Source organism: Myodes glareolus, chromosome 11, assembly GCF_982192425.1.
Source record: "Myodes glareolus chromosome 11, mMyoGla1.1, whole genome shotgun sequence".
NCBI lineage: Eukaryota > Metazoa > Chordata > Mammalia > Rodentia > Cricetidae > Myodes > Myodes glareolus.
In genome coordinates, this window is record NC_142036.1 from 49,341,468 (window position 1) to 49,368,565 (window position 27,098).

General features: G+C 50.8%; 1 protein-coding gene across 2 annotated transcripts; it reads left to right on the plus strand.

Moving 5' to 3' along the window:
* The first annotated feature begins 2,776 nt into the window (after positions 1-2,776).
* Rab15 (RAB15, member RAS oncogene family) lies at positions 2,777-26,837 on the plus strand. 2 transcript variants are annotated; one of them, XM_085697492.2, is made up of 8 exons: positions 2,947-3,072; positions 12,908-13,035; positions 19,984-20,044; positions 20,875-20,935; positions 21,647-21,724; positions 22,606-22,695; positions 23,884-23,949; positions 24,131-26,837. In XM_085697492.2, the coding sequence occupies exons 3-8, from the start codon at positions 19,998-20,000 to the stop codon at positions 24,287-24,289; spliced, it is 501 nt and encodes a 166-aa protein (XP_085553618.1). In that variant the 5' UTR covers positions 2,947-3,072; positions 12,908-13,035; positions 19,984-19,997; the 3' UTR covers positions 24,290-26,837. The 2 variants fall into 2 exon arrangements, with proteins under 2 accessions (XP_048271922.1, XP_085553618.1); XM_048415965.3 differs by lacking the exon at positions 12,908-13,035 and having other exon boundaries at positions 2,777-3,072.
* The last annotated feature ends 261 nt before the right edge of the window (positions 26,838-27,098 follow it).

Consider the following 27,098-nt stretch of genomic DNA (forward strand, 5'->3'; position numbering starts at 1 on the left):
TTCTAGTAGCTGGGGTTATACAATCATGCCCCAGAACTTTCTCCTCCTCCTCCTTCTTTTCTTCTTCTTCCTCCTCCTTCTCCCTCCTCCTTCTAGTGTGTGTGTGTGTGTGTGTGTGTGTGTGTGTGTGTGTGTGTGTGTAGGTCAGAGAACAACATATTCAAGTCAGTTTTCTTCTTCCACCTTGTGGTATCCAGACATTGAACTCAGGCTATCAGGCTTGGTGGCAAGTTCCTTCCCCCTTCCCCCATTCCCCACTTAGCCATCTCTCTAGCCCTTTTAAAATTATTTCTTGTTTATTTATTAGGGATTTCATTATGTCATTCTGGCTAGAACTTGACACATAGTAGATTAGGCTGGCCTTGAGGTCACAGTGATCTTTCAGACTCTCCCTCCCAAGTGCTGAGGTTATAAACGTGTGCCACCATGTCCAGTAAACACATAGCCCAGGGTGACCTCAATCCTGAAATCCTCCTGCCTCATTCTTTTTGGCATTTGTTTATCCATGTGTGTTACTACCGCTGATTCCCTTCATTTTTAAAGATTTATTAATCGATATGTGTGTGCATGAGTCCCCCCTCCCCCCGCCATGTGTGTGCATGCGTGCGCGCACATGCTTGGGGAGAAGAGACGAGAACCTCAGATACTCAGAAGTTGGAGTTATAGGCAGTTGTGAGCCATCCAGAGTGGGTCCTGGGAACCAAAGTCTAGTCCTCCGACGGAGCAGACAGCTTTAATTACCAAGTCATATCTCGCCAGCACCGCCCCCAGGTGCATTCGCACAAACAAGCATTGTAAGCTACTGAATTTGAAATCAGCAGGCTATGATGAAACAGTCTCATTTTTTCTTCTTTTTTTAGGAATCCCCAATCCTGGCAGAGTCGTTCAGAAAACTCTATTCAGTTTCCTGTCTCGCCTAGAGAACACAATTTCTTTAAAAAATCAAGTTCCCCTTTGGACTAAGAGATCTGCGTCATCTAGAATGCCGTTCCCGCTTCCTGAGAGAGCAGCAGAGAAGCTCGTCCCAAAGAGAGACCAGTGTTTCCAGGGAGCAGCGGGGAAGCAGAGACAGTGTCCTTTGCACTGGTGACTGTGTGTGGGGGTGGGGGGCGGCGGCATCACAGCAAAGGCCTACTCTGTTCAGTAACAGTAACCTGATCATCATCTGAGGAATATTTCTATAGGCCAGGGAAACAGAATGGTGTTTTCTCTACCTCGGGATTATGCTAAACAGAGTCCTTTCTACATGACACCTTATTTTTAACAATCCTATAAAGTTGTTGCCCTGAATATCCTTATTTTGAGATGAGGAAAGTGAGAATCAGAGTCCCAAAGCTGCTGAACAGAGTCCCTGGAGAACCCATCTGTCTCACCCCACAGCCCCCAGAACACCCTTGGAACCCAACAAGAACTCGATGACGAGAGATGTGCCTGCGAATCTTTTAATTATGACATTTATTTATTTTTAAATTTTATTTTATGTGTGTGGGTGTTTTACCTGCATGCCTATCTGTGCATCACATGCATTCCTGGTGCCTGCCGAGACTAGAAAAGGGCGTCGGATCCCCTGGGACTCGAGTTAAGAGGCCTGTGAGCAGTCGCGTGGGTGCTGTATGCTGTACTAAGAACTGAACCTCTGGAAGAGCAGCCAGTGTTCCCAACCACTGAGCCAGTGCTCCAAGCCCACACCTGTGAGCCTTAATGGCTACTCTAGGATCTGTTCCTTAAGATCAAAACAGCAATCTGGCTTAGGGTTTCCCCCTCTTCAATATGCATTTAGACACTTTACTTGAACTATAGTTCATTTGAAGACAATAGACTTACCATTTTCTCTGATCTACTACAGAAAAGTCTGTTTTCCATCCAATATTCAGCCTGAAACACACACACACACACACACACACACACACACACACACACACACACTTACACAAACAGTTGTTGCCTTTAAAAGATCAAATAGACTAGACTTGCTCTTAAGACCAGACAATTTTCTGAACTCCAGAAAGGAATGACTTTCCTCTCGGGGCTAACACATTTGGCAGCAGTAAACTGGGTCTCCAGGGAGGACCCTTTATTCTTGGGTACCATTTGTGTACAGAAATATTCAGTAATCTGAGATTCATCCTAGCAACTTAGACCCAAAGAAGACTTTTGCGGGAACCTCCTCCAAATCATTTTGCATTAGGATTTTTAAAAATGATAAATTTATCTGTCTACCCTGATGTACAGAACGGGGTCAGGGAATGTTTTTCCCGGTTTAAGACAGAAATAGGGGAGGAGGAATGGCGTGTGTTTGTGGGGAGGCCAGATGGCCATGAGAGAAAATTCCACAACACACTGGAGTGATGGAGGGAAGGCCTTCCAACCAGGGGTGAACCCAGGTGAGGACCTGCCACCAATAAGCTGGGCCAGGGGCCAGTGCCTAGGAGGGGCGGAGTGACAAGAATCAGGCTTGGGGTGGGATTCGAGGAGAAGTGTTGGGACAGGAAAGTCAAGGTTGGCGAGGTGGGTTGGTTGAGCGCTTATCCCAACTCCGCCACTCAGACGCAAACGTTTCCCTCCTCGACCCTGGCCGGATCCCCGCACCCCAGGGCTTAGAATGTGAGCTGGGACCCGACCCGGACTGGCAGCGGGGTCCCTTCCTCCCTCCCCCTCTCCCGCTGCAGCGGCGGCGCAGGGGACGGATGGAGGGCGGGACAGGGGCGGCATCCGCGGCTGTCCCCGCCCGCCACCCGCCTGCGCGAGCTTCCCCGCGCCGCGCTCCCGCCGCAGCCGCGCTTCCCCGCTCCAGCGAGCGAGCGAGCGGGCGAGGCCAGCGCCGGGGCCGGGCCGCTTCCTTCTCGCCACCGCGGTGTCCTGAGGCGGGCTCCGGTCGCGATGGCAGAGGCTGAGCGGGGCTGAGCCCGCCGCCGCCCGCAACCCGCGGGCCCCCTTGAGTCCCTGCCATGGCGAAGCAGTACGATGTGCTATTCCGACTGCTGCTGATTGGGGACTCCGGGGTGGGCAAGACCTGCCTGCTGTGCCGCTTCACCGACAACGAGTTCCACTCCTCGCACATCTCCACCATCGGTAAGGGGCGGTGGCCCGGGGGTGCCCCATCCTCCCCTCCTGGTGGTTGCTTCTTCATTCCCAGCCCGGGAGGGATTGTGCGCCCCTCAAGGTAGATACGGTGGCGGGTGGCGCGGGAGGCCAGGGAGAGGGAGTACACCTAAGGGTGAGAAGTCCCCCGACTGGGGGCCCTGAGCCTCGGTTCCTGCAGGTGAGCGGAACATGTTGCCTGCAATCAGAAATTAGGGGTGGGAGTTCAGCCTTCTGACTGGGGAGCCTTCCCATCCAACATGGTAAGACAGAGACGGGTGTAGGCCAGGGTACCTTGAACTGGGGCAACGAGACTACAGCCAGTGAAGTGATATACCCACAGCTCCAGATGAAGGGGGGAGGAAAAGGGGATTCGGGTGGGGACCAGTCAGTAAGTCACTGAGGTACCCTTAGTTTGGGGTGAGTTGATGTGGAGCCAGGATGGGAGTGGGCAGCGGGAGACATTGGTCAAGGGAACGGAGTTTCCAGGGCTGTTGTGTAGGTAAAGCCACAAGACACTTGGAGTAGGATAGAGGTACAACAGTGCAAGAGGAAAAACGAAAAGAAAAATAAAAGCTAACGGCTGTTTCGAAGGAGGGTGAAGGAAGATCGGGGATGTTCATGCAGATCAGGGGGTCAGCAAGTAGACAGGACAAACCTTACACCGGGACAAAGGCCTGGTGACACCCTGGCAAGGCCAGGAGGGTCACTGTTTTGAGAGTGACTCAGTGGTCTTTCCTTCATGGGCAAGCGAGGGCCCTTTCTTCCAAGGAGGGCTGACTTGAGGGGATTCCACCTATATCTGATTCTGGGGTACCAGACTTGATCGGCTCTGAAGTAGCCTTCTCATGGCTCCTGGCAGAAACAACCTGCCAGCTGTCTGGTCATGCAGTAGGAATCCTGAGGCCTTCAGGGAGGGCCCCAGCTCTCAACTTCCTCTTAAGGATCCCCCACCCCCATGCCCGCTTCCTACTCCTCCCCCAGCACACACACTCCTTGCCAAGAGAAGGTAGGGTAGTTGCATAGTTGCAGCCAAGAGGAGAAGAGCCATGTTTGCCAGGCCTACCTGGAGATTTCCCTTTGGGATAGCCTTGACTATGACTTACGCTTCTGAGCTCCAGTGTCTCATCTGTTGAATGGGTCTAATAATGAGACCTTCCCAAGATGTTATACAGATTAAGTGAATGAATGCGTGTAAAGCACTTAGCTTGAGCGTGACACTGGCTGAGTGCTGGTTGTCCCTCTCACTGAGTTCTTACGGTTTCCTTATGTGTTTTGCTCTCATCAAGTCACTTGGAGCCAGAGAACAAAACGTGTCCATATTTCTCCAGGGCTCTAAAGCCAGCTACTAAGAGATCCGGGAGCTTGGGTCGGACCACTGCTTGAATAAAAACCATTTTGGAGAGACGGGAAGGGGACAGATACAGAACCTTGCCTGAGAGAGGATTGCCTGCCTCTCTGGAGCCCTTGAGAATGAGGCAGGTGTTGGGGAAAAGTCATGAGAGAGGCAGGGAGTGGCTGAGGAACCAGATGGGGTATGAGAGCGCTTGCAGGCTTGGGGACAAAGGGCAACAGGTTTCTTTTATGGAAATTTGCCCCATATCCTTGACAAGGGCCTGAGTCTGGGAGCTGTTCAGCGAACTATCTGTAGTGAACCAAGGGGTGGGGGTGGGGGCGCGGGTGTGCCTGGATTTTGCCTGAAGAGTAGTTTGCACCCTGGAGTCTTGGTTACAAGTCCTAGGAGTGACCTGGAGTTTTCCCTTTGTGGACTTGACTGGTTCCCATCACTGCAGATGACCTGAGGACTCCGGCCTAGTGTGTGAGGAGTGAGCCTCCCCGAGGAGACATATGCCCCCTTCTTTGGCAGAGAAGCGAAGGAACCTCTGTTTCTAAAATGCCAGATGGCCCTGCAGAGGCTGTGCTTTCCATGAAAGAGAACCATTCTTCACCCCACAGCTCTAACCTCCTAGCCTTCCTCAGCCATCTTCTTCCAGCAGATAGAGCCCAGGGATCTCCCCGGAAACCCTCCAGAGTGCGCTCCTTCAGGGGCAGTGGTGAATCAGTGAATTGCTTGGTATATTTCTATACTCCCATGCCAGCCTTGGCATATTGCCTAAAACCTTTTCCTGGAGTTTGTTCTCTGCCATCAGAAGATGGCCTGGTACCCCTTTCCACATGATGCGCAAATGCCTCAGGATTCTGAAGTCCACAGAAGACAAAGAAATCTGTCCTCCTTCGCTCCAGCCCTTCAAATCTGCCCCACCGGGTTTCTTAAGTGCTTTCTTCTTTAAAGCTGATGGAGGGAGGGCCTGTGCTTCTCCCCGTCTTGGCCATGGTTTCCAGCGTTAACTACAACTGAAGAGAAAGAATTGGATAGTCCAGAGAAGCTATTTCCTTAGGTGATTTGGAAAGTTTCCCAAGGAAAGGGGCAGCCAGAAGACAAATCAAAGAGCCGAGGAAATGGGGGTGGGGGGAGCCTGCCAGCTCGGATTCATAATTTATCCATTAGGAAGACATGTGTGCCCTGTATGCTAGGCTTGGGAGATTCCATAGTGGGTGTTGACCTAGGCATCTCTCCTCGTGTGTTTTGTTTGTCTCACAAATGGAGAAAACAAGGCGGTTCACTGATTGCTGCCAAGACAAGAGATATGTTCATGTTGATATCACCTTGGCTTCATGTTGGTATCACCTTGGCTGGTTCTTTGATAATTTCCTATATATTCCACATAAGAGCCCGAGATGTTACATGAGAGAGCCAGCTGGGGAGACTGAGGCACCGATATACTCTCTCTGCATCTTTCAACCATGAAGCTAGGTCTGTGCCCCTCATTCTTTTTTCCTTGCAGTCATGGTCCGGGGTGGAGCAGTCAGAGCCTTCTGTTCCTGCTGTATACTGATAAGACTATCTCATCTGTTAACGTAATGGAGTATTCCCATGAAGGACCATGCTAGGCATTCTAGAGACATTACAGTCTGCCCTTTCCTGCCCATAGAAGTCTCTGATCTAGCTGAGGAAGCAAGACAAGGCAGTAAGGAGCTATTGCCAAAATGAGATAGCATCTGAAAGCACTCTTTAGACAGAAGGGATGGACTACAGTTGAGCCACTGCTCCCAGGAAAGGTCTCGGAATCCTTCTCCACAGAAGATGTGCCAGAGGCAGCCAGTGAGGGGCGGTGGACTCCATGAGAGCGGTTGTTGCTAATGGAGGTTAGAAAGGGAGAGGTCCCAGTGGCTCTGAAGCTGAAGCTGGGCGCTGCGGTGTGGGCTGCCTGTGGGTGGGTTTCTGCAGTGGAAGGGAGCAGATGGAACAACGTGAGCTCAGATAACAGAGGTGCGAAGTGAGTGGGTGTCCATGGGACTCTGGGCAGTCTGGCTGCAGCAGCAGGGAGCTTTTGGGAGCAAGAACATTCCTCTGTTCTTCTCTGTCTCCTAAACCTTCAGTAACTTGAGGTGAGGCCAAATCATGTGCACCTTGGTCTGCTGCTGTCACGGTTAGGAGGAGCCGCTTAGCTCTTTTCCACTCCTCCGGGACCAAGCGGAGGTGCCCGCGCCTTCACTTTTGTGATTTGGTTTCCTCTCTTGAAATAGGAAGTGTCTCCAGCCGGCAGCCTGGCACTTCTGAAAAAAGTAAAGCCTATCCTGTGACCTGGGCCGTCTGATCCGGCTGGGAGGCCTCTTCTGTAGATGTTGGTGCTCAGGCATCTCCTTTACAGTGGCCAGGACTGTGATGTAATGCTAGCCTGAGGAGACTTCCCAGGGGATGATGGTTCCTTGGTCCTCCTAGAGTAGACTGTCTGTCTCTGGGCCTTTTGTTTGAAAAGCCACCCTCAGGCTTCTCCCCTTTTCCAGTGAGGAGAGGCCTCACTTCTTCCTGGTTGGACCGGTCCAGCTGCTTCAACTCAAGGCTGTTTTCTCTTGTTGCCACAGCCACCTGCCTTGAGAAGAAAACTGGACCAGGCTCTGACTGCCTAAGGCAGGGGCTTGTGGTGACTTAGGGGGACAAAGGGGAGGAAGAACCAGGAGAGCTAGGTCTGAGCCTGGATCTAAGCGACCTGACAGACACCGGGCAAATGTTTGGGTGCCACGACCCCAGGATGTGCAGGTTTCTAGGCCGAGAAACTGAGAACAAAGACAGTGTCACGCTGGGAGGGTCATGGCTTTGTCAGATTTTCGCAGATCTAGGGCAGCCTGAAACCCACTGCCCCCTACTCCGTTCCCCCAGGCCTTATAGAAAGGAGAAAAGATAAAAAGCACTTGGTAGAATGGAAACAGCGCAGGCAATGACCTGCACATGCTTGTCGCCTTGCCTGCCCCGAGCCCTTCAAACACTCACTTGATCTCAGCGCTTCGTTCTGCAGTTCCAAACAGCGGACAGCAGAACCTTTCTTAATGGTTGCCTGGGAGATTATAGAGGTTAATAGATACAACGTACTGGGAGAGTCCTCCATAAAATTGTAGCTGCTGTCACTCTTATTATTCCTGGCCCATACGAATGTCATGGAGATGAGTAAACAGTCGATAATGGGCTATGATGTCATCCTGCCCATCACTCGAAGGCTCAATGATTTGGACGCTATTTTGGGTATGTGATCTATACACAGGTACCCATGCAGGCCAGAGGTCAACCTTGGATGTCACTCCTTGGAGCATCCACCTTGGTTTTTGAGACGAGGCTCTCTCCTCGGGACCTGGGGCACACTGATTCAGGGAGGCTTGCTAGCCGGGGGAGCTCAATCTGTCTGTCTCTGCCTGTTCAGCACTGGGATTCCAGGCACGCGCCTGCCACACCTGGCCTTTTGCCTGGATGCTGGAGCTTGAACTCAGATTCTCAGGTTTGTGTGGTTTATGCTTTACCAGCTGAGCTGTTTCCCTGGCCCCTCTGGGCACTATTTATTGAATAGCCAACCACGATGTGTCAGGCCTTACACTAGGGCTGGGGATACAGTGCTAAATAAATAGGGCAGAATCAGGGAGCTGTCTGCCATCCCAGGGCTGCAGGCTCAGTGTATTTTACCCCTGTTCAATATTCTGGTTCTAGTGCTGGCAGCGTCTCTGAAGGAAGAGTATTAGTAAGGAGGTGCCACAGAAGACAAAGGTGGCTCTGTCTCAGGCTGGGGCCCCTACCAGGTATCACTCTTTCTCAGACATCTATTCTCCATTCTGGTCCTTTCTCCTTTTGGCACAGGCGCAGACCCAGTCTCCCCACTTTCCTCCAAAGGTCATCATCCCTGCAGAAGGTCTTGCTGACCTGCACATCTGTACCACGCTCACAGATGTGCTGGCTCACCCACGGCTTTGAGCACCCCCATTTCCCTCTTGCCTCCCTCCACTCCCTGGCTCTGCCCTTTCCTTCTCCTCCCTCTGCACAGACACTTTGGTAATGCGGTTTATAACACGGGAAGTCGATATTTGGCCATTACCCTTCCATCCCAATTGCCAGGTCTTCTCAGAGGGCCTACTTCTGTAATCTAATACTTGTGTCTGTTTCCCCTGTACAACCGCTACCCTCCTGAACAAATCTGGCTTCTCCTTGACTCGTGTGCCTGCTCGGTGAGTTCAGTCAAGGAGGGCCCAGGGCTTCCTCTACCTTTGATTCCTTCTGCTGGGGAGGTAGAAGCTAATCATGCACCCTATTTTAGAAAGATGTTTAGGACAAGCAGTGACTGCTGGCTCCCCTGCAGGTAACCCATTCACTTTCAGTGCTTCCAAAGCGCCTTTGGGCAGTCCCTTCATCCCAGAATCCCCGTCAAAGGCTTCTAAAGGGACTCTCTCTCCTGCAAGCCAAAGGGTAGAGGGTGCACACCTCCCCTGCCTAGAAGAAGGCTCTGCTTCCTCTGCACATTCCTTGAGGGAAGTCTTGGACAGACTGAGGAAGCCGATGGGGACCCATAGGATGGGATCCGAGGGCTACCCTTCTATTGCCATCTTGATGGAGATAACTGAGAACTCTGTGATGGGCACCATGATCCAGAGAGAGGCCAGCCGTTGACTTTGAAATGTGCGCTGTCCCCTGCCTGCTCTTCCTTGATTAAAATTGGTCTCTTGGCTGCTCCTTGTTCCTGGCAGATACACATCCGTCCATGAATTCCGTCACTCGCTTTCCCATTCATTTTTTTCTTGCATGTAGTCAATTTCGTTGAATATTATTGAAGGTATCTCCCTTTCTGCCAGGCAATGAGAAGATGAATGGAATAAGATGCTGCTTTGACTTCCAGGAGCTCACAGGGTCACTGGGAGCAAGGCTTCTAAACATCCAGGATGCTTCCATGTAACAGGGATGGGATGTCCGGATGCTTTGAACTCATCGAGTGGACAATCCCTCCTGCGCAGGTTGATAAGTCACTCACAGGAGTGACATTTGAGTAGGCTCTTGAAGGCTAAGTCAGTTCCTCCTGGGACAGAGGTCAGGAAAAGGTGCTAGAGGAAGCAGGGTGGAAGCTATTCCCCAGCTTGTTGGGACCAGCGAGGCCACACCATAGCCTTTCCTGGCTGTGTCTAGAACATCCTGACCTTTCTACTGCTGCTGGATTTGTTAGGATCAGAGCCTCTTTCCCTCCCTCCCTCCCTCCTTCTCTCTCCCTCTCCCTTCCTGCCCCCCCCATGTGTGAGTGTGTGAGTATACATGTACCCACATACATGTGTGAGGGTCCTCATGAGACCCAGCAAGATGCAAGAGTCTGGCATGTTTTCCCTCTTTGTAATGGAGGAAAGGAAAATGTTGGCCCCTATTCTCTTTCTTTCCCAAGAACTGTGAGCTTGCGTTTGACCAAAACATATTCCTGCCTGCAGATAGATGCTTGTTGCCTCCTCTGCCTGGAGCTCCGGTCCTTTAGCGCTCTCTTTAGTGCACCCTTGGCACTGAGACCTCAACCCAGATACCACTACCTTGGGAGAGCTCCTCTCAGCAGCCACTTTTAGTGACTTGTGTCCCCTTCTCCCTCTAGCCCCCTCTGACTTCTTGACCCTCATTACCCTCTAAAATTAGGATTTGGTTGGTTTCCTCAGCATCCGTCTACTCGACTAGAATGAATACTTTCAGAGCTCACGGCTGTATCCACTGCCTGTTTCAGAGAGCCTCACTTAGTTTCTGACACACAGTAAGCGTTTATGAAGTGTTTATTTGAACGAATAAATGAATTCATTTTCCTAGGGGACTCTTCCACAGGACAGTCGAAGGGTAGTATTGGGTTTGGGGGACTCATAAGATGATGAGAAACTCGGTAGCTAGGCATGTGTAGGGCTGTGGGGGGCGGGGAGGACTTCTGCAAGGGGTCACTTGTTTCTAGTAGCATCTAGCCCTTTTGCTCAGATACATTCCATAGGAGAAGTCAGACGTGTTAGGGAAGGAGGCAGTGGCTCCCATGATCTCTGTGTGAGTGAAGTTCTCTGGGATATACAAGTATGAGATGTTGGTACTTTAGACTAAAGTTAGTGTTGCTTATTAGTCAGGATTCCAGGGGTAAAATGATGTCCTTCAACTCAGTCAGGCAGCCGGAGTGACCTTGCTAGACCATGTCAACAGCCAGGGAGTCATGGAGTAAGAAGTTTTTTGGACTCAAGCCCTAGTACCATATATTCCTTCCAGTCTCATGAAGGTCAGTGTTAGACAGGGAAACTTCCTCTACCTGATAGTACACCCTAGGCTCCGAGGTTCCCAAAGACTGAGCCTTTATGTTTTCGAGTAAAAGAAAAGGCCTCGAGTTATGGTCATGGTCTACCACTCCTTTCTAATCTTTTACTTTAAAAAAAAAATTAAGAGCAGGTGATATGGCTCGGTGGGTAAAGGTGTCTGTTGCCAAGCCTGCTGACCCAAGTTTGGACGCTGAGAACACGTGGTAGAAGGAGAGACTGACTTCTGCAAGGTGTCACATGCAAGAGCACGCGTGTACACACACAGAGACACACATTCATGCATGTGTGCCATGGCACACATGGGTATTCATACACACACAAAATAAGCATGTAATAAAAAATTTAATCAGTTTTTATTGGTGTGTGTTAGAGGACACACAAGTGGGTGTATGTGTTTGAGCTTTTAAAAAGAGCAGCTGGAATAGCTAGAATATCACTGCGAGACTTCCAGAATTTCTGGTGGGCAGACAACAGAGTCAGAGCCTTGAGTCCAGTACTCTGGAGGCTGGAACACAGTCTTGGAGGAAGGGGATCCGGATGCTGGCTAGACCAGGGCACCCTCTGAGGTGTCTGCTTCCTGACGCTTCCAGAGCAAGACGGTGTGATGGTGGCCAATACATTTGCCTTGAGGTCTGTGTGCACCTTTCCCTCGGCACAGAGCCAGAGTGAGGGATGGTTCCAGAGAGGAGAAAGTCAGTCAGCATGTAGTCCAGGACAGAGTTAGGTAAGAGTCACCAGACAGAAAGCAGAAGGAAGCGAGTGACAGGTTGGGACACAAGGTCCTCATCCTTTCCCTAGAATGACTGTGCTGACGTCCTTTGTCTTGAATCCGCTCGTGGCTCAGCCTCTGGGCTCTCCCAATGTGTTATTCTTGCTCTCACACCCTTCAGTTATGGGGTGGCATTATTAGTCACCTGAGGAGCTTTTTGCTTAGAGGCACATCTTTTTGTTTGTTTGATTTGCTTTGGTATTTTTGTTTTTCTGAGACAGGGTTTCTCTGGGTAACAGTCCTGACTGTCTCGGAACTCACTCAGTACACCAGGCTGGCCTTGAACTCACAGAGATCCACCTGCCTCTGCCTGCTGAGTGCTGGGATTGAAGGCAAAGGTGTGTGCCACCACTGCCCGGCGGAGAGGGAGTTTTGAGATGGGGATTACTGTGACACCTCTATGGAGTTAGCCAGCCACCTCCCCACTGAGTCTCCCTCTACCTGAAGCCTGTTTCAGTGTTGACCTGTTTGGTCAGGTGACCTGTTTGGAAGTGACCTCCTGATACAACCTGTAGGAGCGGCATGTGCCCAGCGCATTCCAGTTTCATGCCAGCATGGAGAATGAGGGCATTCACGGGACTGATGCTTGGTAACTGGAGCCAGCACGGCCCCAGAGATTGGGTGTCTGCCTTGGGTTTCAGTTGTATTAAATTGTGCCTTATGTGGCGTCTCATTGCTAATGAAAAGGCTCAGGTCACGCTGCTGGCCCTTTAGGCTATGGTTGATCGTGGTGATAACATTTGGCATCCAGAGACAGCCCTGTTTCCACTCAAGCATGTGGCATTGGTAGACAGGCAAGCTGGCACCCGAAATTAACCCAGGAGGTGCCGGCTGGAGGGAGGCAGCTGCTGATACCCATATTAGCTTTGCCAAACTCTGGGGACCTCCTGGGTTCCACAGCTGGTGGTCTTTGCTTTTTTGCTTTGCCTAGAGCTCTGCTTTCCTTTTCCTCCCTAGCTTCCTAGAGTTCTTTCCGTTGCCCGGGCTGTGTCTCTTGGTTTCTGTTCTGTTCCTGTGATAAAGCACTCTAACCAACAGCAACTTGGGAGAGGGAAGGGTTTGCATGGCTTACACTTCCAGGTTACAATCCATCATTGGGGGAATTCAGGGCAAGAACTCAGCCAGGAACTGAAAGAGAAGCATGGAGGAACGTCGCGTGCTGACTGACTCGCCGGCTCACGCCCCGTTAGCGTTCTTATACAGCCCAGGCTCACTTGCCTAGGGATGGTGTTGCCCACGGTGCGCTGGGCCCTGCCCTATCTATCACCAGCTAAGACAGACTTTTACAGACATGGCCACAGGCCAGTCTGAACAAGGCAAATCTCCACCTGAGGTTCCCTCTTCCCAGGTGACTCTAGGTTGTGTCATGTTGAAAAACGAACAGGCGGACTAACCCAGGACAGTTTCCACTCTCTCTCTCTCTAGGGATACTGGTAAGGTCTTCAGCTAGCATTTCACAAAGCCCTGGGCTGGATCCTGTGAGGGTTTTATCCAGTATCTCAAGCTCTTCACTGGAATCTTCTGACATTGGGATTGTCCTCCTCCGCTAACAGGTGAGGAAGCCCAAGGCCTGGAGAGGTTAGCCAGCCCTACCATGACCACGTGCCAGCTAGTGATGAAGGCAGAATTGGAAAGCGAACTTTGACCACCCATGGTGTTCTTAACGCAGTCCCTGCATGCCTTTCTGAGGACTGCCCTTGGCACTGTCGGCAATGGGCAGGAAGAGTCCTGGTTAAGCCCTGTTGCTCTTTCTGTAGCCTTCACCTTCATTACTAGACGAGAGAGCCAACAAGCCCTTAGGATAATTTTGAAACCAAGTCAGCACCAGGCCTTGTCTCTTGCCTGGCCTGTGTGGCCCCACATGTCGGTGCCCAGAGAGGAGCCTTGGCTGTCTTTCTGGTCGCTGATGGCTGTACTATCATCACACTCTGGCCAGGCAGTCTCTGACGGTACTGTGGGAGACTGGTGCTCTGTGGGTAGAGGCCACGCAGCCAGGACCCAGAAGGAAGAGAGGAGGCCTGAGGTTCCCTAGGCCGCTGCCACATGGTGAGGGCAGCCCCGTTCACAGTCACCCTGTGCCTGGCATTGTTAGGTGGCAGGAAACATGCCTCTGTTCCTGATTCACGGGTGCATATATGTCCTTCGTTATGCTCTCTGGGACAGGGGTTTTATTCCCAGTGATGTGATTCTGCGAGGGGGCCCTGGTGGCCGGTGAAGGACAGACACAACATGCAGACAGAGCTTATGTGGGGATTTTATTCAGAGAAAAGTGGGAGAAGGGAAGGGAGAGAGAGAGAGAGAGAGAGAGAGAGAGAGAGAGAGAGAGAGAGAGACCTGCTTGCTTCTTCAGAAGAACAGTAAGAAAGGGAGTGTGGGAATAGGCTGAGCTTGTCTCTTAAAGGAACCTTTTGCATCATAGAACCCTGGGCTGGCCAGGGTACTGCCTGAGTGTGTCCTGCCAGGTGACAGGCCAGCATAATGCCTGAATCCTAACACCCAATGCCATGCTTACATAAAGGCAAAGGCTTGAAAAGTAAAGCCATCAACAACAATAATAACAAAAAGTTTGACACACAAAATTCGCTCTCAGGGTTTTAGGTGCTATATACCTAGTTAGGGTTTGAAGACAGCAGTAGGAGGCAGCAAAGATAGGGAACATTGGTTTTTTGCTTTATTTTTTAACTCTTCCAAATGCCATGGTTGAAGCCTTCCCTGCCAGCGTGGGAAGCCATTATGCAGCAGTGAACAGTCACAGGCTGTGACTCCTCTGGAAGTCCTGAGACACTCACAGATATCCCAAAGGAAAGTGGCCAGACAAATACTCAGAGGCTGAACGTGAAGCCCAGTCTGAACTGACTCCGATACCATGGTCTGGCACCACCAATCCCAGTTCCAGCCAGCGTGGTCCTTAGGCATCTCTGCTCCTCTCTAGCATCCTTTTGCTTGTGTTCCTCCTAATGTGAGCTGGATAAGCCTTCGTCTGGAGGAAGCTGTCTGGCTTCTCTCTTTCCAAGGGATTTCTCAAAAGTTATGCTGTCTACACCATTCTCGAACTCCTGAACCCCGGCAACTCTCCTGCCTCAGCTTCCCGAGTAGCTGAGACTCCAAGTGTGTATGCTACTGTGCTGGTTTGGAGGGAGTTGGCCTGAAGTTAGTTAGCTAGCCTTCCTTGCATGTTGGCTGGGCCACCTTGTGAATCACCAGCAGACCCACCAATGGTCTGGTCAGTAGCTTCCTCTTCACAAGGAGCACCTTGCACCCAAACCTAATTCCTTGAGCAGAGGCTATGGATTTGCAGCTTTAGCCAGGAAGGACACTGGCCGTGTTAGGAACCACGATGGACAGCAGCTTTGCTGACACAGAAGTGATTCAGTCAGGTTGATGAATTATTGGAGTCATTAACTATCTCCAGGAACAAAGGGTTCCCTGAAGAAAGTATAGTGGATGTTAATGAGGGATGCTGTAACAAAGAACATTTGTCTGGTCCTTTATTTCTGTTTTTCAGGACAGGATTTCTCTGTGTAGCCCTGGCTGTCCTGGAACTTACTCTGTATTAGGCCAGGCTGGCCTTGAACTCAGAAATCCCCCTGCCTCAGCCTCCTGAGTACTGGGATTAAGGGCATGTGCAACCACTCCTGCCCAGCTTGACCAGTAATTTATAAACAACAGAAATGAATAGTTAGGGGATTATTGGGAAGTCTAAAATCAAGGTGTGAGCAGATTCATTGTCGACTGAGGACTCCCTCTGCTACAAAGATGGCTCCTTCCATGGCAGAAGGCAAAGGGGCTAACTACCCAGGGGCTCTTTTATTATTATTATTATTGTTATTATTAATATTATCTCTAAGTGTATTTTGTTGTTATTGTTTTGCTTTATGTTTTCTGAGACAGGGTCTCACCATGTAGACTTGGTAGACCAGGCTGACTTCAGAGTCATCCTTCATCCACCTACCTCTGCCTCCCTAGTGCTGGGATGATCAAGGGCGTGCACCATCCTGAGATCTCTTTTAGAAGGGACTCTAATCTCGGTTCTGAGGGCCCTTGTCGACGTGACCGAATTACCTCACCAAAACATTTCCCCAGCAACACTGCATTCAGCAAATGAATGGGAGGGGAGTGGTCATTGGGACCATAGCTACGGACTTGCCCCGTGCAGGCCTGTTTCCTCAGGCCTCAAACTGTTGGAGCGAGTGTAAACGAAGAAGCAACATGATTCCTCAGCCTCAAAGAGTTGGAAGCGAGTCTGGCTGAATCAAGAACATCCTGGGAAGATTTTGAGACAGGTTTTTCCAGTTCTGACTCAGCTATAGGACATGGGGGCATGAATAGATTGATCTCTCTGCGTCTTACAATAGCAATCTCCACGCCTACGTGCTTCCCCGGGATTCTGTAGCTAAGAGACATCTTTTTTTTATAAAGATAAGTATTACTAAGAGCCTTGGGTGTGGTTCTGCCTGAGCATTGGCTACTTCAGCACAGATCTGACAGGTCTGGGCCCCGAGAATTTGCATCTCACGAGGTTCCTGCTGCTGGTGAAATCCTGTTTGTGGTGGGTTCTCAGATTTCCAGTCCCAGCGCGCTTCCAGGAGTCTTATTTGTAGAGGGAAGGTAGATGAGTCAGTAACTTCTGCTGCTGTGATAGAACACCGTGACCAACACAACTTATAGAAGGAAGAGTTTATTTGGCTTATGATCCCAGAGGGATCCGCATCCATCATGGTCAGTAGCAGACATAATGGCTGGAGCAGAAGCTGAGGGCTCACATCTTGAACTGCAAGTAGGAAGCAGAGAGTGCTCACGGGTAATGACCTCAGGCCTTGAAACCCCAATGTCCACACCTTCGCAAGGCCATGCCTCCTAAGGCCCATCCAAAAGTGCCATCAACTGGGAACCAAACATTCAAACATCTGAGCCTGTGGGGAACACTGGCATTTAATTCACCACCGTGGGAATGGGCACCGCTGTGAGTTACATGTTACATGCTCATTGTTTACGTACGCCCCACAGCACACCTTGGGAGGCAAGTGGTTGCCGGGAATTGAACTCAGGACCTTTGGAAGAGCAGGCAATGCTCTTAACCACTGAGCCATCTCTCCAGCCCCAATGAAAATAATTTTGTGATAGGGGGTGGTCACCACAACATGAGGAACTGTATTAAAGGGTCGCAGCCTTAGGAAGGTTGAGAACCACTGCTCCACACAGTGCTGTTAAAAATACAGTTCCCAGGCCTTAATTAAATTATGACTGAGTAGATTTAGGCCAGTTAAAGTACCTATATTTCCTTTTCTTTCTTTTCCTTAATTTTATTATTTATGTTTTAAGGTAGCTGCATTAAAATGAAAAAGGAAGTCTCCTGGGTGATACTAAATTTAGCCAAGGCTCTGCAAAGTACACATTGAGAGAGACTGCCCGCGCCACCTTCCTTGACGGTTCAGGTGCAAAGCTTTTGAGCCACATGGCTGGCAAACTTAAGATGTGCGGGAATCTCCTGGGAGCTTGCTGAAACAGACTGCTGGGTCTCACATCTCCGGGGTCCTGATTCTCCAAGTCTGAAGCAGGACCCAGGCATCTGCCTTTCTAAATCCAAGGTGATACTATAAGACTGCAAGTCCCAGAATACACTTTGAAAACTATTGTCCTACGAGCTCCCCATCAAGGTACAAACCGTGGCCCCTGAGGCTTTGATACAACTCCTCAGGCTTCCTCTCACACCTCCTGAATTCCAATCTGTGTGCCTCTTAACACTGCCTCAGGCCAGGCAGGAGTGAACCCTGGGGTGGAGGTAGATGGAGGCTATCCCTTCTTCCTACTAGATGCAAAAGCAGTCGACAAGGAGGAGCTTCTTGTTAGGAGGATGCGCCTGAGGGAGGACTCTTCTGTGAGGATGGACGGGAGGTGGTAGGCCTGAGAGGCAGGCTGTGAAGAGCCACTCTGTTGAGAGTCTGCGTGAGGAGAGGGCACTCGGGGGCGGAAGACTTCTGAAGGGAGGACAGTCGCAGGAGGACGAGACAGGTGAATGCTGCTGAATAAAGAGCTGGTCGAGCAGCCAGTAGGGCTGAGGTAGGGAAGCTTGAGTCTCCAGGGGACTCTGTCAGGCAGAGTCCTGATTCTGTCTCGCAATGGGAAAAACAAACAAACAAAAACCCCAACCGAACAGCCATGCAGGATAGAGCAAGGGCTGCGGTCAGCACGTGGCGTTGTAGATCGGGTTCTGTTGGTAGGATGGATAATTCTGGGCATAGGAGGACATAGAGAAGGAGTGAGTACATGCCATTGGAGATCCCTGGGCTATTACATCTCTTATATTTAAAGAAAGGTGGGAAAAATTGTTCAGAAGACACGGACTATTCCTTCCCTCATACTTGATTGTGTATAGATAGGCCAAGCGGGAATCCTTTATTTCTCAGACATAGTAAAACAAAATTGGGTTGCAGTGCCCTCTGTGAGGGGAGACTGCTGGGATCCCCAGAACTGCCCAGTCTCAACTCCGGCCCGTGTAGCTCTGAAGTGAGTGAGTCAGGATCCAGCACTCGCTCCTGAGAACTCATCTGCTTACCGTGCCTGCCTCTTCTCACAGCTTCTGCCCTATTTCCTCCCTCCTCTCTCCCAAGGAAATTGTCTCCTTAGCCATTGGAAGCTCCCCTCTCAGCAGGGCCCTTCCTTTCAAGGACTCCCAGGAAACCAGAAAATGAAACACGGTGAAGATTTCTCTCTTTTTACATGTTTGACATTGTGACAGGAATCGCATGGCATCTACCGGCAGGAAGCAGGAGATGAATGCTACTGCCCTGCTTGCCTTCCCATTTTTAGTCAGCCCAGGACCCCCAACCCTGAAGTAGTATCACCCACATTTGGGGTGAATCGTTCTACCTCCATTGATACAGTCTAGAGACTCCCTCACAGACACTTCTAGAGGCTTGTGATCCCAGGATCTGTATTCTAGAGCCTGTCAATATTAGCCATCATTACTGTTTCCCTGTGGAGGTCACATGCTAACACATAACCCTCCCCTCAGTGCCCCCAGGAAGCAGTACAGTCAGACTATTGGAAACTTGATACGTGCTGGGCCAGCCTCAGGCAGGTTATGGGCATCTGGGCCCTTGTAAGGGAAGGGACCTTGTGTTGTCATTGTTATCCCGCATGGAGACCTGTGCAGGGCACAAAGGAAACTGTCACAGATGTTCAGGAATAGAGGCAATAGAGCCATCTCTACCTCCCTCCTCTCCTGAGACTACTTTGAGCAAGGCATGTTCTTGCCCAGGCTATGAGGGCGAGCTAGGTAACTTTCTGGAAGAAGGTACCATACATTGAAACAACAAGAACTTCATGATTCTTGATTACCTCCTGTGTCAGACTCTGAGGAGAAGCCAATTCTTTATAACCATTTGTCCAAGGAGGGAGGATGCTGGCTGCTGCCTCCCACCAGGGCCAGGTGTCCCTCTCCTGTCGTCCTCTTCCTCTTCGTCACCCTTTCTCTTTACACAGGGACGAGTGCCATTTGGAAAAGTACAGCTGAGTAGGTATGAATCAGCTCAGGCAGGCGACAAATGATTCACATCTGACCGACTTGATTTAGCTCAGGTCTTCCATTCTGAAGCCTTTTCTCTCTTCTAATTAAACGATGATTGCTCTTAGTGGGAGGAAAGAGGCTGACTGTGATGTCTGGCTTTGTGGAAGCTGGGGACAGGGTAGATAAGGGACTACGCTTTGCTGCTCAGCAAAGCCCACGTGTGGCGGTAGATGGCGGCCGTGTTGCAGATGCTGGCACCTTTGGCCACCTTCTGGGCCTACGATGCTGCTGGTGATGGACAGGCCACAATTGTACCTTTCCCATGTTCCCCAGCTGAAGGCTGTGGATTAGGATACCCTGTGACCTGCTGTCAGGAAATACACAAACCTGACAATTTACCCCATTAGACCCCACTCTTAAATCACTGGGCACACTGAGCTGGCAAAAGGCCTGGTGATCCAGGCATCCCTCTTTGTCCTGTTGGTATGCACAGCTAAGCCTGCTGTGGCTGACGGCGCTGACTCCTCTGGTAGGTCTCCTCAGCTATTTCTGCTCTAGGTCCTTCGATCTGGGTGACTGGCAGTCAGCTCTTCAGAGCCTTGAGCAGAGAAACCCGAGACCTCGTGGCTTCCTGTGCCTTCCTGCTTCTTCCTTTCATCAACGATAGGCTTTGTGTACCTGCCACGCGCCACGCACTGCACTGGGTCAATGAGGGCTGCAGCGGAGTGTTGCGGGCAGCACTGTGGCTCAGGGTCTTCTTCGCAACCCCAAGATAATTTGTGATGTTCCCACTTTTCACTGCTGAGGGAATGAAAGCCTCATCCAAAGCTCTAGGTGCCTCTCTAGGGTCAGTTTAGGAAACATGTTACACAAGGCCCTTGCTTCCGGTCACCTCTTTTTGTCACTTTCAGTCAAAACGAAAGCCCTTCCACGTGAGTGTCTTAGGCCTTCTTCGAGGGAACCCCCTTCCTAACGTGCATGCTTTCTCCAGGTGTCGACTTTAAGATGAAGACCATCGAAGTAGACGGCATCAAAGTGCGGATACAGATTTGGTGAGTTGGGCAGCAGGAGGAGGCCGGGAAAGGAGGGGGGACTCTGAGCTGTACCTGAGTGCCACTGTCATTTATAAAATCCTCTTAAGCTTCATCTGGGATAACTGGGATATCTCAGTGAAGAGTGAGATCAGAAACACCCATGCCTTGTTCTATGAACCTTAATCTCAGCAAACTACGGGATTGATGGGAAGTCACCAAAGGAAAGGAATTAGGAGCTAGGAAAATAAGTGCTGTGGGTGTCTCTCTGAGCTGGGCTTTATTCTGGAGCTGTACCACTGTGGCTAAACCTGGAAGGGAGAAAGCACCACTCCCCGATTTAGATTGGGCCCGTTTTGTTTTGTTTTTTTTTCAGAATGCCTCAGTACTTCATGGTGCAGTTTCCACTATTGGCCACCAGGGGCTGCTGTGGCTTTCTGGCCTAAAGGTCTTAGAAACCCTTACCAGTTTATGGAGCTACCTCCCAATCCTAGAATGCCATGGGACCTGCCTTTAGTGATGCCCTGGACACTGGGTGTGTGAGACATCCTCCCACCTGGCCGAGCATGGCCACAGTCGTTGAGTTCTGGAGAGCTGTCCATGACTCAGTAATACTGTGGGTCCTGAGAAGAAGCCGAGGCCCTGTTGGCCTTGCCTGTGCCCATATTGAGGACTAGGCCTCTCACTGCAGACTCGGTGTATGTTTGGTACTCTTGGGGATTAGAGAACTATTAAGTTTTTACCCTGAAATTCCCCAGCTTTTCCTCCTAGGGTACAGGGGATCCTAGTCTCTGCGCCCCCTCATTGTCTGTCCCCAAGGTCCCTTCTGAGGGATTGGTTTTCTCTTACAGGGACACAGCAGGGCAGGAGAGGTATCAGACCATCACGAAGCAGTACTATCGGCGGGCCCAGGTGAGTCACCATCTCAGGGGTAGAGCTGGGAAGCTGCTCTCCACACTTCCGGCTTGGTGTTTGAGATGCCTGTGTCTTTAAATAGGGCCCGCAGATTGCCTGCTGGGTAAACCCAGCCTTTCACTCTCTATTCTTCAGTTATTCACAGACCGCTTAGTGTAGCTGGGTTCTTCACTCTTACACACAACCTCCACTCTTGACCCTTTACCCCAAGCCAACGACCCAGGTCAACTCATGTGTTGCGCAGTTAAGGGAAGGTCCTCAAAAAAAGGATTACCAAATGCTTATTGGGGGAACACTCACAGTAAGAAAGCCCCTGTGTTTCTCTGTTCTGTGGGCACTGGGAGCTGCCAACCAAACTCCAACCACCAAAATGAAAAAGGGCTGAGGATGCTTCCTGTCTGTGCTTATAGTACATCAGACCACGCCCTAATGGGCTGGTATCTAAAAGGCTATTGGCTGAATGAATTCCCACAACACCTTCTCCCTGCATCTGTACTCATGTGATGCCTTCCTAGCTAAGAATTCCGTGAGGGGCCTACAGAGTACCAGCTGTGGACATCTGAGGGGAAAGGAAGCGTGTCTGCATGCTGAGGAGTCCTCACTGTAGGCAGGGAAAAGGGAGAGGGGGCTGGACATATAAGGACCACCAGTCCGACCGCATGTCTGTACATTCTACTGTGTCTGTCTCTCTCTTTTTTCCCCTCTTAGGGAATATTTTTAGTCTATGACATTAGCAGCGAGCGCTCCTACCAGCACATCATGAAGTGGGTCAGTGACGTGGATGAGGTAGGAGATTCTGCCTCACTGGTGGGATGGGGGAAGGTACCTCAGGGAAAGGCAAAACAAGGGCCCCGGGGTAAAACAAGCTCTCATGGTTGGCCAAAACAATCTTGCCTTTTACAACTTTGGATAGAGACCTTTGGGTAAGCTTTGTGGAAAAAGCCGAACCTTCCCTACCCTTATGCGCAATACCCTCCTAGGCTTCTGTAACTGTGTCAGTCTTGGACATATGCATTAGTCCCAAGACTGCTTCATGGGCAGCATCTTCCTCAAAACTTCAGACCTGGTTGGAATTACAAGTCTGGGCTACTAGACCTGCCTCTGCACATGGTGGAGGAAGCCTTGGGAAACCATCTCAGCTCCTTGGGTCCTCAAACCTTGTAGTTCAGACAGCATTTGTTCAACCCAACAAGGCATCTGTATTAGCATCTCCTACCCTAAGCTGTCCCTGTAACGTTCTTGGGTCAGCCATGGTATTCTAGTCCCCATGATACTCAATTCTCAGACTCACAATGGATGCTGAGAAGTACAGATAGTATGAAACCCTTTATATGTTGCCTTTCCCTAGCCTTGAGTACCCGTGACAAAATATATAAATTAGACACAGAAAAAAAGGCAACAATAGCAAAATTGCAATGTGTTAGGATTGTTTATTTCTGGAATTTTGCATTTAATATTTTTAGTTCAAGGCTGACTAATGATAATTGAAATTGTGGAAAACAAAACCACAGATAAGGATACGCTGGGAGCCTGCTCTCTAGACCCAGTCAGCCTACTCCATCCCTAGGGTTCTTGGGCTTGGTGGTTTGGAGGCCAGTGGAGACGGTATAGGGGAGCTGGGAATGAGGAGGAGCCCTCCCTTAGGCCCGTCTATGTCTTGTCCTTAGTATGCCCCGGAAGGAGTCCAGAAGATCCTCATAGGAAATAAGGCTGATGAGGAGCAGAAGCGGCAGGTGGGAAGAGAGCAAGGGCAGCAGGTACGTGAACTTGCTGGGCATGGACCCCCTCACCATCGTCCTGAGAGCGGGGACCCCCTCCCCATCGTCAGGTCCTCTCACACTTCCAACACTGGGGAGCTGACAGTTTTGAGAGTTTGCTTTCTGATCCTCAGGACAAGGACCAGGGGTCCACATGGCAGGGGGAAAAAACCTCGTAGGCAGCAACTCTAGCAGGTCCAAGACCCCTTAAACAAGATGATGTTGTGCTCAGGATCACCTCTGCGATAGAGATGAGGAAGCCAGTTGCTGACATCTCTAACAGACTCTGCATAGCTGATGTTTTACATAAGGGAGGGGTCTCCCACTCCACCCCTGCAGACCTCACTTCCTGACTCCACATGTCTGGAAAGTGTGGGAATGAAGAACCCTCAGGTAGACAAGCCGTGGGGCCGAGAGGGTCATAGCATCTCCAAGAGTGCAGGGAGACCATACTCCCACAAAACAGAAAGACTGGCAGTCTGGGGCAAGAGTCATCCACCCCCTCTGAGCGCCTAACGAGATTTTTCTCTTCCTCTCCAGTCAATAGCATTCTATTAGTCCTTAAAATAAAATTGATTTGGGGGAGAGAGGTGCATAACAAGTAATACAATGCCATTAAAATGCAAAAGTGGAGACAAACCCTACAAGACTAAGAGTTTTTATTGAGCACGACCCATGTGGCACTGTGGCAAGTGCTCTTAGCTGTGTGACCCGTTTCATCGTTCGCTAACCCTTGATGCAGACACTGTCATTCCCCTATAACAGAGAATGGTGCTGGGGCTTGGAGGGAATGGTCGTAGTAACTTGTCCTGGGTGTCACAGTGCCTGGGTGGCAGCTTGGCACCTAGACTGGCTTCATTGCACTCAGAGCCCGTGTTTCTCATTTAGATGCCAAATGCTGTTGTCTTTGTGTCCTGATATAGCGGTGTGTATGCGTGTGTGCGTGCGTGCGTGCGTATGTGTGTGTGTGTGTATGTGTGTGTTGAGTCTTTGGTGAAGCAGGTATATTGGTGGAGCATCTTATCCCATCCTCTGCCAGCCTGTGTCTTAGAGAGAGCCCCCAGTGTCCCATGCGAGTCATCACGTCACCGCGGCACGCACTGAGAGTACCATGGCAGCAGCACAAACCAGGTGGCACGGGCCTCCTTCCCTTACTGCCTCTCTTTCAGAAATGCCCTTGTCTTGCAGCTGGCTAAGGAGTATGGCATGGACTTCTACGAAACAAGTGCCTGCACCAACCTCAACATCAAAGAGGTGAGAACACCTGGGACTGCTACCCTGTCCCTGGCTGAGCCCAGAAGACAGGGGATGGGGAGACAATGAGGTGGCAAATAGGAGCCAAGATAAGATAAGATGCGGAAGCCTTGGGCAGTGGCAGGGTTACCAGAAGCAGAGAAGGGGACACTGGACTAACTTGTGTTCCTCGGCTTCCCAGTCCTTCACTCGTCTGACGGAGCTGGTGCTGCAGGCCCACAGGAAAGAGCTGGATGGTCTCCGAACACGTACCAGCAATGAGCTAGCCTTGGCAGAACTGGAGGAAGAAGAAGGCAAACCTGAGGGCCCAGCGAACTCTTCAAAGACCTGCTGGTGCTGAGGATCCTGTGTGGAATGCCCCCTGCAACTCCCTTCCCTCAGGAGGCCCGTGGAAGCAGGGGAGCCTGGGCTTTGCCTACTGCTCTCCTTTCATTTGATGACCCTGTTGAAAATCAGTAGCTGCTACTCCCCTGCCTGGCCCCGTGAGCAGCTCTGCTGTGGCCTCTGAGCAGCCTGTGCCCCCAGCCCCTCCTGGAGTGGTGACCTTCAGCCTGTTTCCCAGCCATGGGCCTGCTGTGACCCCAGAATGTGCTGTGACTATCTTGCCACCCCACGCTCCTGGGACAATGGTCAAGGCTGGAGTCAAGGCCACTTAAAGACTCATTTCTTAGTGCATCTCGAGTACTCCGCTTCTACTCTTTCTCCACCCACTTCCCTCCAGTGTATTTGGCATCCCTGTCTCTGCTCCTTCTTTGCCTGTGTGTCCTACTGTGTGGCTGCTATTGCAGGTCCTCTCTCTCTCCCTCCCTCCCTTCTTTCCTTTTCCTTCCTTCCTGACTCTGCCTAAGGGAATGGACCCAGGCTCTGCCCCAGGGAGGATGAGCCACCCTGCTCTGGGGTGAGCTTAAAGGTTATGGGTGCTGCTTCTTCCCCCCTTCCCCACCACCCCTCCTTGTGCCATAGGCTGCCTCCCCAATGACCTGGGAAAGAGGAACACTGAGATAGGAAGACAACACTACTTGGTGGGCCTTAGGTCTGGGCTGGCCTCCTCTGCCTTTGCTTTTTGCTGGAGCTTTGGCCTTGCCTGACTGCCTAGAGGCCTCTGTGAGGAACTGAGTTTCTGTGAGCAGAGAAAAAAACAGAAGGATGAGGAGTGGCAGGGACAAGTCACCTCTATTCTACCTCCCACGCAGCGAGTACATGACCTCTTCACCTAGATTCCTGAATTTAAGGATGAGGATCAAGGCCTGAGGACACTAAGGGGCAGGGGCAGTCCTGGGGTCAGACACTGCATAGTCAGCCATTAACTCTAGACAAAGGTTAAAGCAGTTGTGAAGGGCTCGCTCCTAGATAGTAAGGTTAGGACAAGGGCAGAGTGTGCTTCATGAAACAGTGATTGTAGTAGCAGCAGCGGGGGCCTCTTGTGTAAGACTATTTACCCAGCTCCCTGGCAAAGGTGAGTCACTGTTCTTTTACTGAACCCAGCCTTCAGAAGTTAAGATTTTCCTGGGTCCCGGAGTCTGTGGGCAACAGGGCTTAAAACATGGGGAGAGAGAGCAGCCAAGGACAGAAGTACTTGGTGCCGTTCTGCCTTCCAAGACTCCCTCCTCTTGCCCTCTAACTCATAAGTAGGCTTGTAGCATTGCCAACTGCCGAATAGCTACCAAGGGAGGAAAAAGGATGCTCTCCTCCAGATGTCCATGCTCAGGAAGTTTCTTTAACTCCCCGTGTCCAAGGATAGCTTGAAGGAGGCCCCTACAAGAAGCAAAAGTCCACGCTAGGGGTCGCCCTTACACTCCCGAGGTGGGAGGAGCTCAGGTAAAAGAATAGTCCCAAGATGCACTGCGTGGCTGGGGCTGGAGCCAAAGCAAAAACAAAAACAAAAAAATCTGGGCCCTGACTGAGCTTTCACCAACCAAGGACCTTTCGAATCCAGGGAGCAGATGTGAAGATAAAGAGCCCCCCACACCTTTTCAGTCCTCCAGGAAGGGGGATGGGGATGAACTCACGGGAAATTTCTTCCTGACTTAGCAAACTAGGAAATGGAGCTGTAGGAGAGGGCAGCTCAGGCTTTCTGTGGAATTGTTCACTGAGGAAGGTAGGGAGCTGGCTCTACGACTGGACCACCATGACTGACTGGGTGGCTCCTTTGGGGACGGACTCCTGGGTAGCAAGATTTAGGTAGCATCAGACAGCCGGTGGACAGGCCCGCCTTCAGCCAGGGGTCCGAGAGGAGAATTTACACAGGGCACTGGTTCTAACCTCTGGCAAGTGTCACTGTCTTGCTGTTCCAGCCCCTCAAGAAAGAACTTGATTCCATGACCCTCAGGGTTCTGGAAGGGAAAACATGGGGTTGGGTTCTGTGGACTCTGAAGTAGGGCAGAAGGAAAGCTGAGATTCTGGAGTGCATCCGTGGTCACTCCATTCCTGAATTTGCCTCACCCCACCTGCTATTCTGGGAGGTGGCTTGGGCTGTGTCATTGGCCTTGACTGTTCAGCAGGCTTGCCTGGCCTGTCTGCTTGTGAGAGATCAATTCACCCTGGTCCACCGCCTGAGCCCCCATCTCCCTGTGACAGGTGAACTTCTTTTTTTTTTTTTTTTTTTTTTTTTTTTTTTTTTTTGGTTTGGTATTTCAAGACAGGGTTTTTCTGTAGCTTTGGAGCCTGACCTGGAACGAGCTCTGTAAAACTGGCTGGTCTCAAACTCACAGAGATTCGCCTGTCTCTGCCTACTGAGTGCTGGGATTAAAGATGTGTGCACCACCACCGCCCGGCTGTGATGGGTGAACTTTGTGTACTGTGTCTTGGGTCCATTATATGAATTGTGAGCAGGATTCATCTATTTTAAACACAAATGTTTACAAAAATAAAGAATATTTCCAACCACAGATGTTTGCACCTATGACTCTCCAGGAGAAAGTGTTATTGAGACCTTGGTAGTGACAGGGGAGGGAGAGTGAAAGACAGAATCTCACAGCCACAGCAGGATGACAATGGAAGTGGTCAGATGGTCCATCTTCCCTAGTGACAACTGCAGAAGAACCCAAAGCAACCCCCCACTGCCCTGCTGTGAGTTTACAGGAGCAGGGTTAGGAGGAGGTGGCAGCTGAACACCAGGGGGTCTTTAAGGCCAGATGGTGGCCCTCTGT